The 12,427-nt window shown below is 42.0% G+C and overlaps 1 protein-coding gene across 1 annotated transcript in view; it reads right to left on the minus strand.

The window, feature by feature from the left end:
* Positions 1-369: 369 nt before the first annotated feature.
* LOC135509381 (neuritin-like) overlaps positions 370-12,427 on the minus strand; it is a 30,550-nt gene continuing 18,492 nt past the window's right edge. Inside the window, exons 2-3 of the mRNA XM_064929998.1 lie at positions 10,763-10,913; positions 370-5,655 (exon numbers count right to left, since the gene is read on the minus strand). Of these exons, the coding sequence (XP_064786070.1) occupies positions 5,358-5,655; positions 10,763-10,913 (449 nt within the window). The 3' untranslated portion in view covers positions 370-5,357. The remainder of the gene's footprint in view (positions 5,656-10,762; positions 10,914-12,427) is intronic.

Consider the following 12,427-nt stretch of genomic DNA (forward strand, 5'->3'; position numbering starts at 1 on the left):
GGGACAAAGTCTCCTCTATTCATTTAACTGGATATGTTTTTCTGTTTACTGAGGCAACTGGGAGGCATGAAATATTAACATATAAAGTCTTCCAAATCACCAGGAGCAAGTTTTGCATACCTCCCATCTTCACACCAAATCTCATTCTGAAGTCCTGTAGTTGTGCAGGAAGGTACCGTATCTGTCCAAATCTCAGTCACTGAACACAAGACAACACTCAGTGCACTAAAGCCATCAACTAACTCGCAACACCAACATTTACGATTGATATTTCATCAAAACTAAAGAACATCTTTGAAGCCGTCATTAGTTGGCTGGCTTAAGTACATTGAGTCGAACATGTAAAACCCACTGAAAGTAAATGCAGATTCAGCATCAGTCATCACCATTTTATTGATTATTTATAAATGTAGCAAAACATACTTCATACAGACAGACACATAGTGAAAGTGAAAAGAATTTGAACCAATGTTGAAACAGGAACACCCTGTGGATGGCTTTCTGTACAAAAGATATGCTTCTACTGAAGATTGTCAGTACACACTATTCAATTGAATGACATATATCGGGATGTTGTTCTCCCAAGCCCAGTGTCTCTGAACTTGGTCCAGTGTGTGGTCTGTCCACAGTGGAAAAAGCCCATAGATGAATGTCCCTCAGAGGCTTATTCATCCCCGGGGCTCTAAATAAGCATTCTGTTTGATGGGCCGCCTTTAGGATGACAGTATCACACATTCAAAGGGAGGAATGTATAATCTCTTGAATTTGCACCCTTCGTCTCATCTGCTTCTATCTTTCAGAGATGTATGGTCAATGTAGTACAATGAGATTACAGACAGAATGGTTTCTTCCTTTTCAACATATCATAAAAAGAAAGAGTGCACAGTTGTACATGCCAATCATACAGAGTCCCAAGCATATAACACAACACATTTGTTCTTTAAAACTGCTAGTTCAGAACTATACAATTCAGGTACATTAACATCATATCTATGCAAAGAATAATGATGCTTATGAGCTGATGTATACAGGAATGAAAAAGTATTTTGTAAAGCAAGATAACAGAGAGGCAGGCATAAAAGTCATAGCTTTTATTCACCAAGTGTTATTACACTGGCACAATGCACACAAGCAAATACATACATACAAACACACACAAACATACGAGCACACACACACACACACATACGCACAGACACACGCTCGCACGCAAACACACACAATCTAGAAATAGAGAGTTTGCCAACAGCCTAAAATGTGTTATCCACTAACCTAAAATATTGCAGTGTTAGCTGATGTTATAGCCGGACAATATTCTTTAAATATTTAAATTTGGTTAATAATCAACTAAATCCACTTGATATATTTTACAATGCAGATGAAAATAGATTTCCTTCAGGTTTTCACTACAGTTTACTACCGCTTCCCTGACCATCCCACATAACTTTGCTGCATTAGCAAACAAGATTAATTGCCAATAAAAAATGCAAATACACTGCAAATCCAAATTGACCGCTAAAGCTGTTGAGTAGGGCAAAGCAAGTAGAAAACATGAACTTTTTAAAAGGTACAGTAACATTTCCAACATGGTAGTTTATCTCAGACATACATTCAATTAGTACTAGGTTTTAAACGCAGCTAACTTTTCATGTCATGGAGTCAAACAGGGGTTATCCTCATGGTGTTGAGTATTATAAAACAAAACTCCTTCAGAGTAAAACCTAGCTTATTTCTATACTGTTCCTATTCCCCCAGGGTCTCTGCTTGATATGTACATAAATATTAATATTAATAAAATACATTATGTACACGTTCATCCATATTTCTTCAACACAAATAACTAAATATAATTCTAGGTTAGTCTAGACTTGAGCTAGACAACAGACAATAAGAAGTGATGTTGAATGTAAGTTAAGTGGTTTATCTGTTCATAAACTGTGTATTAAACACACGGGATGACTGCACCGTTGAGCAGCGGCAGCGAACTGCCTCGACCTGGGTATACTTCATTATGCTTGCCTGCAGGTGAGTTCTATTGTTTTAGAGGTTTTACTCTAAGTAATCCTCTCAGTAATCCTCAGTGAGTCTCAAACTAAATTTAAAAAAATTGCCTTCAATGCTACAAAACATCCCACAGTGCTCTCTGATTGAATAGCAACCTGACAAACTTAGGATACAGTGTTTGAGACGTTGCTGTTAAGCCTTGCCTGGTAAGGCTTGAAGACTCTTTCTTGGGTTCCAGATGTTTGAGGTTTATGTGCTCATTTACATTCTAACCTCAGCTCTCCCAGATAGCATCCCCTGGAACCATACTATTCAACTGAACAGTTTCATTCCAAAACACTGTCTATCCATTTTCAGAAATGTTTGTAAATTAGCTTTTTTCTTTTCAAGAACTTATGAAAGAGTTGTGTGTTTCTACCTCATCTTATCATGACATGGGGTTGTTAAATTACAGAAATGTGTTTGTTTGAAACCTGTCACTAGATGGTTTTATTTCAGAGAGACAAATAATACATTTTGGTTGCAAAACGAGATATACACTGGGGTCCGAAATAATTAACACCCTTGATAAAGATGAGCAATGAGACATGCTAACCTCCCCTGTTATTGCTAATGGTGAGAGGTTAGCATGTCTTGGAGGTTTGATCTTTGACTCTCTGTAACTTTCTCAATCATCATTAATCACGATTCATTAAGGATTACCCGTAATCATGTTTAGAAACATGTTCTATTCTTATTTATAATAAAAGTGACTTGAAAATGACTCAATACATTATTTACCATTAATTTCTATTGGGCACAAAATAATCTAAAACACAACCAAAACTAACTGCAAATGCATCCAACAAGTTTGTAGTAACAAGCCTGATGTTGTCATTGCATGCTAGGAATAGGAACAAATACTAAATGGGAACAAATACTCAACTTTAGACTACTTTATTTATAAGAATCTTGGATTGATGTCAATCATTTTGACTCCCACCTTTTTGAGAAAAAAAGGATTACTTATTAAACAAAATCTCTTTCTCTGAGAAATTGTGTTAGTATAAAATATAATTTCCACATTTTTGAAGCATACAATATAGTTCATTACTTGAATTATTTATTTTATACATTCATTATTTACTTTATCAAGGCTCTCAATAATTTCAGACCCCATTGTATCCGCCTCCCTCTCAGAGAAAAGAGTAGTACTGCAAGGTTTTACACAGTCAAATGTGACATATAATTACATTTTTATTAAAGAACAGTAGAAATTATACATTTGGGACATTAATATTTAAAATATATATATATTAAAACATTTATCAACACCGTAATATGAGATCTAGGCTCTGGTTAAAATTAGTGCACTCTATAAGGAATAGGGTGCCAAGTACTATAGCATGAGGTTATTTATTATGTGTTGAATTTATATGTTAAATATACAGGATACGAACATTCCATTCCAGCTAAACAATGGATGCAGTGGCTTTTGAAACTATTCACCCCCTTGGCATTTTTCCTGTTTTGTTGCCTTACAACCTGGAATTAAAATGGATTTTTGGGGGGTTTGTATCATTCGATTTACACAACATGCCTACCACTTTGAAGATGCAAGATATTTTTTCTTGTGAAACAAATAAGAAATAAGACCTAAAAAAACAGAAAACTTGAGTGTGCATAACTGTTCACCCCACCAAAGTCAATACTTTGTAGAGACACCTTTTGCAGAAATTACAGCTGCAAGTCTCTTGGTGTATGCTTGGAACATCTCGCCACTGGGATTTTTGCCCATTCTTCAAGGCTAAACTGCTCCAGCTCCTTCAAGTTGGATGGGTTCCGCTGGTGTACAGCAAACTTTAAGTCATACCACAGATTCTCAATTGGATTGAGGTCTAGGCTTTGACTAGGCCATTCCAAGACATTAATGATTCCCCTTAAACCACTCGAGTGTTGCTTTAGCAGTATGCTTAGGGTCAATGTCCTGCTGGAAGGTGAACCTCCGTCCCATTCTGAAATCGCTTGAAGACTGAAACAGGTTTCCCTCAAGAATTTCCCTGTATTTAGCGCCATCCATCATTCCTTCAATTCAGACCAGTTTCCCAGTCCCTGCCAATGAAAAACACACCCACAGCATGATGCTGCCACCAGCATGCTTTACTGTGGGGATAGTGTTCTCTGGGTGAAGTTAGTTTACGCCAGACATAGTGTTTTCCTTGATTGCCAGAAAGCTCTATTTTAGTCTTATCTAACCAGAGTACCTTCTTCCATATGTTCAGGGAGTCTCCCACATGCCTTTTGGTGAACAACAAACATGTTTGTTTATTTTATTTTTTAAGCAATGGCTTTTTCCTGGCCACTCTTCCATAAAAGCCCGGTGCTGTAGAGTGTACGGCTTGAAGTGGTCCTATGGACAGATACTCCAATCTCCTCTGTGGAGCTTTGCAATTCCTTCAGTATTATCTTTGGTCTCTTTGTTGCCTCTCTGATTAATGCCCTCCATGCCTGGTCCATGAGTTTTGGTGGGCAGCCCTCTCCTGGCAGGTGTGTTGTGGTGCCATATTCTTTCCATTTTCTTATAATGGATTTAATGGTGCTCCATGGGATGTTCAAAGTTTAAGATATTTTTTTTATAACCCAACCATGATCTGTACTTCTCCACAACTTTGTCCCTGACCTGTTTGGAGAGCTCCTTGGTCTTCATGGTGCCGCTTGCTTGGTGGTGCCCCTTGCTTAGTGGTGTTGCAGACTCTGGGGCCTTTCAGAACAGGTGTATATATACACTGAGATCATGAGACAGATCATGTGACACTTAGATTCACACAGGTGCACTTTATTTAACAAATTATGTAACTTCTGAAGGTAATTGGTTGCACCAGATCTTATTTAAGAGCTTCATAGCAAAGGGGGTGAATACACATGCAAGCACCACTTTTCCATTGTCATTTTTTTGAATATTTTGAAACAAGTTATGTTTTCATTTCACTTCACCAATTTGGACTATTTTGTGTATGTCCATTACATGAAATCCAAATAAAAATATATTTAAATTACAGGTTGTAATGCAACAAAATGCCAAGGGGGTGAATACCTTTGCAAGACATTGTATGTAGCGTTTTGCAACAAAACCAATTGTAATACACATCATCTGAGGACAGTAGTATTGTACAAACATATAAAGTTATCCATAGAGATGATATGTGTGTATGAAATGAATACACTACACAGATGAGGAGCTGCCAATCTGAACGTGCAGCTAGAAATATATGCAACTCCTTTTTAGTACAGAAAAAAATATGAGTGACTTATTGATACTGTCTGTTTGTACATGTCCTCTATGAGTTCCTCCCTGCCCTTCACTCTGGTCATGTCTATAGGCTAGGCAACAGCAGCAGAAAAGACAGACATGAGGGGAGCAATAAGAAGGAGGCAGGACCTGGACAGTGGGCGTGTGCTTTAAGAGACTCCTGGCTAATCTCTTCCTGGTTGGACGGGCTCAGGGCATCAGCGTTGGCAGCTGGTTGGTCACGACTGGAGCACATGTAATACAGGTTTCCAGAAAACTGCATCTTCTTGGACTCCTGTCGCAAAGACTCCCAGACAGCAGAAGCCTCATCCGGACACCAGGCCATCGCCACGTTTGCACAGTCATGAAACTCATCCCAGGACCTGTAGGGGGTGGAACAGAGATGGTCACATACAGTGCCTTCGGAAATGATCCAGACCCATTGACTTTTTTTTACAGCCTTATTCTAAAATGTATTAAATAAACAATTTTCCTCATCAAAAAAACTAAACAAACATCAATACCTTATTTACATAAGTATTCAGACCCTTTGCTATGAGACTCGAAATTGAGCTCAGGTGCATCCTGTTTCCATTGATCATCCTTGAGATGTTTCTACAACTTGATTAGGGAAAGAGAAAGGGGTATACCAAGTCAATTGTAGAACTGAATGCCTTCAACTGAAATGCGTCTTCTGCATTTAACCCAATCCCTCTGAATCAGAGAGGTGCGGGGGGCTGCCTTAATCAACATCCACGTCTTTGGCGCCCGGATTGAGTCCACCTGTGGTAAATTCAATTGATTGGACATGATTTGGAAGGTGCACACCTGTCTATACAAGGTCCGACAGTTTACAGTGCATGTCAGAACAAAAACCAAGCCCTGAGATCGATGGAATTGTACGTTGAGCTCTGAGAGTATTGTGTCGAGGCACAGTTCCTCTGTGGAGATGGGAGAACCTTCCAGAAGGACAACCATCTCTACAGCGCTCCACCAATCAGGCCTTTATGGTAGAGTGGCCAGATGGAAGCCACTCCTCAGTAAAAGGCACATGACAGCCCTCTTGGAGATTGCCAAAAGGCACCTAAAGACTTGCAGACTGTGAGGAACAAGATTCTCTAGTCTAGTGAAACCAAGATTGAACTTTTTGGCCTGAATGCCAAGTGTCATTTCTAGAGGAAACCTGGCACCATACCTATGGTGAAACATGGTGGTGGCAGCATCATGCTGTGGGGATGTTTTTCATCGGCAGGGACTGAGAGACTAGTCAGGATCGAGGGAAAGATGAACAAAGCAAAGTACAGAAAGATCCTTAACGAAAACCTACTCCAGTGCGCTCAGGACCTCAGACTGGGGCGAAGGTTCACCTTCCAAAGGGACAACGACCCTAAGCCAAGACAACACAGGAGTGGCTTCAGGACAAGTCTCTGAATGTCCTTGAGTGCCCAGCCAGAGCCTGGACTTGAACCTGATCGAACATCTGTGAAGAAACCTGAAAATAGCTGTGCAGCATTGCTCCCCATCCAACCTGACAGAACATGAGAGGATATGCAGAGAAGAATGGGAGAAACACCCCAATACAGGTGTGCCAAGCTTGTACACCCAAAGGCCTCGAGGTTGTAATCGCTGTCAAAGGTGCTTCAACAAGGTACTGAATAAAGGGTCTGAATACTTATGTAAATGTGATATTTCAGTTTTTTTCTAATTTCTAAAAACCTGCTTTTTCTTTGTCATTATGGGGTAGTGTGTGTGGACGGGAAGAGTTGGAACAAGAGTTGGAACAACACCACTCATAATCATCTTATATTCACATTCCCTGTGTACAAGTGCAGAAAGGCTAAACTTGCACTGTATTTGGATATGGGCCCATGGTCTTAACTCAACCCTTAAACAGCACATCTGTTGGGGGCTTAGGGCATCTGTTTATCGTACACACAGGAGACCTTGAGGGGAATGGGTGAAACAAAGAGGAAGCAAAATGCAGCCTTGCAAAGTCCCAGAGTCACATGTGCAGTAGAAAACAGCAGAGTAACAGCAGGTGAAGGGCAGCTTGTTAGCAATATCTGCCTGCAGTCTATTTTCTGATTAAAATAATAAAGGAATGCTGAGGTGTTAGATTAAACACTTGATCTGAAACATACACTGCATGCTAATGCATAAACAAACCAAGCTCACGGCCCAGGAAACAAGGACATTACCTGTACCTAGTAACATCAGATTTTCCTTAATTTTTATTCTATACTCAAGGTAAACTCTCCTAGCATTCCATAGAGAATACTGACAGTGGTGCAGCCTTGGCCTAGATGCAAATCTGAGACTTTTATCCAGTAGGGAAAATATTGCCTCTCTACTAACTGCCTTTCCCTAACAGATTTGACCACATTCCTAGGAAGAGTGTGTGTGTGTGTGTGTGTGTGTGTGTGTGTGTGTGTGTGTGTGTGTGTGTGTGTGTGTGTGTGTGTGTGTGTGTGTGTGTGCGTGCGTGCGTGTGTGCGTGCGTGCGTGCGTGCGTGCGTGCGTGCGTGCAAGAGTGTGTGTGTCTGTGTCTGTGTCTGTGTGTGTGTGTGTGTCCGTGCGTGCGTGCGTGTGTGTGTGTGTGGATGCGTGGAATTGTGCGTGTGCAGATGTATGTAAGTTTACTGAATGACAGGATTAGTACCTTAATTGGTACCTTAAGGAATGTGACCAAAATAATAACATAATTGTAATGACCACTATATATACCTGAAGACAACATGTGTGTCTCCAGCTCCTCAATAGTGAACAACAACTCCCGACAGGACCTTCATACATTGATGCAATGTATTCTGGGAATGGGTTGATCTTGATGGGGTGATGCATCTTTCAGGGGGGTCATACCCTAGCTCAACAACAACAATTTAAAATGGCTACTACAATTATTCAAATCCAGATTAAAAGGCAAATGCAGTTTAGAACCCTTAGGACTTTAGGACCATGCGGACGCCTGGGAGCTGGAGGGAAGGCTGTTTATGGCTGGCTGGCTTTATGGAGAGCTTGTCGATGCAACTGTAGGGAATAGCGCGACATTTTCTCGAAGCAGTGCTGAGGTAAAGATGGCTGTACTTTGGCTAAGTAACTGCTGTTTGACTTGATATGAAACTGAACTAGAGTGTAACCCCGGTGCTGAACTAGTGCGTAGCAGTTAATGTGTTTGTAGAATATTAAGTCCCTAATTGACTGAGGAGAATGAAGCTCCAGCAACAAGTTGATCATGTCTGGAGTCAAATTTTGCTTGTTTTTGATGTTCCCCAAATTACATTTTAGAGTGTTTTAATATGTAGAAATTAAGTAAATGAGTTTCGATTTTATAAAAAATTCCTTGACATAATGTTAAGATGGATTACAGACGCATGTATAAATAGAATGGAAGACAGAGATGGATAAAGAGAGACACTCAATATTTAATTAGGCACTCCAATATGCCTCAAGCAAATGGGAAGTGCTGTCAGGATGTTAGAGAGAGCTAGGGTATAACCATGGAGAAGAAAGAAAGAGCTGGGGTATAACCATGGAGAAGAAAGAGAGAGCTGGGGTATAAACATGGAGAAGAGAGAGCAGGGGTATAACCATGGAGAAGAGAGAGAGAGCTGGGGTATAAACATGGAGAAGAGAGAGCTGGGGTATAACCATGGAGAAGAGAGAGAGAGCTGGGGTATAACCATGGAGAAGAGAGAGAGAGCTGGGGTATAACCATGAGAGCTGGGGTATAACCATGGAGAAGAGAGAGAGAGCTGGGGTATAACCATGGAGAAGAGAGAGAGAGCTGGGGTATAACCATGGAGAAGAGAGAGCTGGGGTATAACCATGGAGAAGAGAGAGAGAGCTGGGGTATAACCATGGAGAAGAGAGAGAGAGCTGGGGTATAACCATGGAGAAGAGAGAGAGAGCTGGGGTATAGCCATGGAGAAGAGAGAGAGAGCTGGGGTATAACCATGGAGAAGAAAGAAAGAGCTGGGGTATAACCATGGAGAAGAAAGAGAGAGCTGGGGTATAACCATGGAGAAGAGAGAGAGAGCTGGGGTATAAACATGGAGAAGAAAGAGAGAGCTGGGGTATAAACATGGAGAAGAAAGAGAGAGCTGGGGTATAACCATGGAGAAGAGAGAGAGAGCTGGGGTATAACCATGGAGAAGTATAACCAAAGAGAGAGCTGGGATATAACCATGGAGAAAGAGAGAGAGAGCTGGGGTATAAACATGGAGAAGAAAGAAAGAGCTGGGGTATAACCATGGAGAAGAGAGAGAGAGCTGGGGTATAACCATGGAGAAGAAAGAGAGAGCTGGGGTATAACCATGGAGAAGAGAGAGAGAGAGCTGGGGTATAAACATGGAGAAGAAAGAAAGAGCTGGGGTATAACCATGGAGAAGAGAGAGAGCTGGGGTATAACCATGGAGAAGAGAGAGAGAGCTGGGGTATAACCATGGAGAAGAGAGAGAGCTGGGGTATAACCATGGAGAAGAGAAAGAGCTGGGGTATAACCATGGAGAAGAGAGAGAGCTGGGGTATAACCATGGAGAAGAGAGAGAGAGGGGTATAACCATGAGAGAAGAGCTGGGGTATAACCATGGAGAAGAGAGAGAGAGCTGGGGTATAACCATGGAGAAGAAAGAGAGAGCTGGGGTATAACCATGGAGAAGAAAGAGAGAGCTGGGGTATAAACATGGAGAAGAGAGAGAGAGCTGGGGTATAACCATGGAGAAGAGAGAGAGAGCTGGGGTATAACCATGGAGAAGAGAAAGAGCTGGGGTATAACCATGGAGAAGAGAGAGAGAGCTGGGGTATAACCATGGAGAAGAAAGAGAGAGCTGGGTTATAACCATGGAGAAGAGAGAGAGAGCTGGGGTATAACCATGGAGAAGAGAGAGAGCTGGGGTATAACCATGGAGAAGAGAGAGAGAGCTGGGGTATAACCATGGAGAAGAGAGAGAGCTGGGGTATAACCATGGAGAAGAGAGAGAGAGCTGGGGTATAACCATGGAGTATAACCAAGAAGAGAGAGCTGGGGTATAACCATGGAGAAGAGAGAGAGCTGGGGGGTATAACCATGGAGAAGAGAGAGAGAGCTGGGGTATAACTGGGGTATAACCAGAAGAGAGAGCTAGGGTATAACCATGGAGTATAACCATGGAGAGAGAGAGCTGGGGTATAACCATGGAGAAGAGAGAGAGGGCTGGGGTATAACCATGGAGAAGAGAGAGCTGGGGTATAACCATGGAGAAGAGAGATAGCGATGGAGATATTGAAATAGAGTTAAAGATCTGGTGAAGCCCATCGTTCAATGGTAATTCAATTATAGGTCACAGTGTTATGTCAATTTCTCTTTTCAGAGTGTGTGTGTGTGTGTCTATAAATAACATATAGATGAGGGGATTTGTATTTATTGTAAGTTCATAATCATTGGTCTTGGTTCATCTGTCAGTGACTGTAGGGCTATAATGTGTGTGTGTGTGGGGGGGGGGGGGTGCTTACTTGCAGATGGTGTGTATCTCCTGTGTGTCCTCATCTTTCTGGGCACTGTCGGTCAGGCTGTCTCCCAGAGCCATCAGACACTGAGCGAAGCCCTTATAGATGGAGTGACACCTCCTGGTGGAGGCAGCTGAGCTGGGACAAGGGCCGACGACTGGACGGAGACACAGAGACATACAGTATACTATCAGCACTCTCTGTATCCCTGGCTCACATTGGGGAGAAATGAGCATCCGGAGAGTTCAATATTGCCAATTGCCAAGCATAGGACTTCTGAGTGTTTTTTGTAAACGTGTTTGGTTACTTTAAACAAGTGGCAACAAAGCTCTGTCTTGTACAAGGCTTGACAAACCATGGATCCTCTATAGCTGGATCCTCCATATGTATACTACATGACCAAAAGTATGTGGACACCTGCTCGTCGAACATTTCATTACAAAATCATGGGCATTAATATGGAGTTGGTCCCCCCTTTGCTGCTATAAGTCTCCACTCTTCTGGGAAGGCTTTCCACTAGATGTTGGAACATTGCGGGGACTTGCTTCCATTCAACCACAAGAGAAGTCAGGAACTGATGTTGGGCGATGAGGCCTGACTCGCAGTTCATCCCAAAGGTGTTTGATGGGGTTAAGGGCTCTGTGCAGGCCAGTCAAATTGTCCACACGGATCTCGCAAACCATTTCTGTATGGACCTCCCTTTGTTCACATGGGCATTGATATGCTGAAACAGGAAAGGGCCTTCCCAAAAAACTGTCGCAACAAAGTTGGAAGCACAGAACTGTCTAAAATGTAATTTTATGTTGTAGCATTAAGATTTCCCTTCAGTGGAACTAAGGGGCCTACCCCGAACCATGAAAAATAGCCCCAGACCATTATTCCTCCTTCACCAAACTTTACAGTTGGCACTATGCATTGGGGCAGGTAGCGTTCTCCTGACATCTGCCAAACCCAGATTCCTCCGTCGGACTGCCATATGGTAAAGCGTGATTCATCACTCTAGAGAAGACGTTTCCACTGCTCCAGAGTCCAGTCTTGCTTTACCCCACTCTAGCTGACGCTTGGCATGGCGCATGGTGATCTTAGGCTTGTGTGTTACTACTAGGCCATGGAAACCACTTTCATTAAGCTCCCGACGAACAGTTATTGTGCTGACGATGCTTCCAGAAGCAGTTTGGAACTCGGTAGTGTGTTGCAAACGAAGACAGATGATTTTTACACGCTATGCACGTCAGCACTCGGTTGTCCCATTCTGTGAGCTTGTGGCCTACCACTTCACGGCTGAGCCTTTGTTGCTCCAAGACGTTTCCACTTCACAATTTTAGCACTTACAGTTGACCGGGGCAGCTATAGCAGGGCAGAAATTTGACAAACTGACTAGTTGCCACATTGGAAGTCACTGAGCTCTTCAGCGAGGCAATTCTATCGCCAATGTTTTTCTATGGAAATTGCATGGCTGTGTGCTCGATTTATACATCTGTCAGCAACAGGTGTGGCTGAAATAGCCGAATCCACTAATTTGAAGGGGTGTCCACATACTTTTGAATATATAGTGTATATATAGCTGTACATCTTCAGCTCTCCTGGCATTGAGAGACATGGTTATGTTCCTTTGTCAGCCTATTTCAGATAGAGTACTTAAGTCCTTGAAATCAGCATGGTTTTACACAA

Source organism: Oncorhynchus masou, chromosome 22 (genome assembly GCF_036934945.1).
Source record: "Oncorhynchus masou masou isolate Uvic2021 chromosome 22, UVic_Omas_1.1, whole genome shotgun sequence".
Lineage (NCBI taxonomy): Eukaryota > Metazoa > Chordata > Actinopteri > Salmoniformes > Salmonidae > Oncorhynchus > Oncorhynchus masou.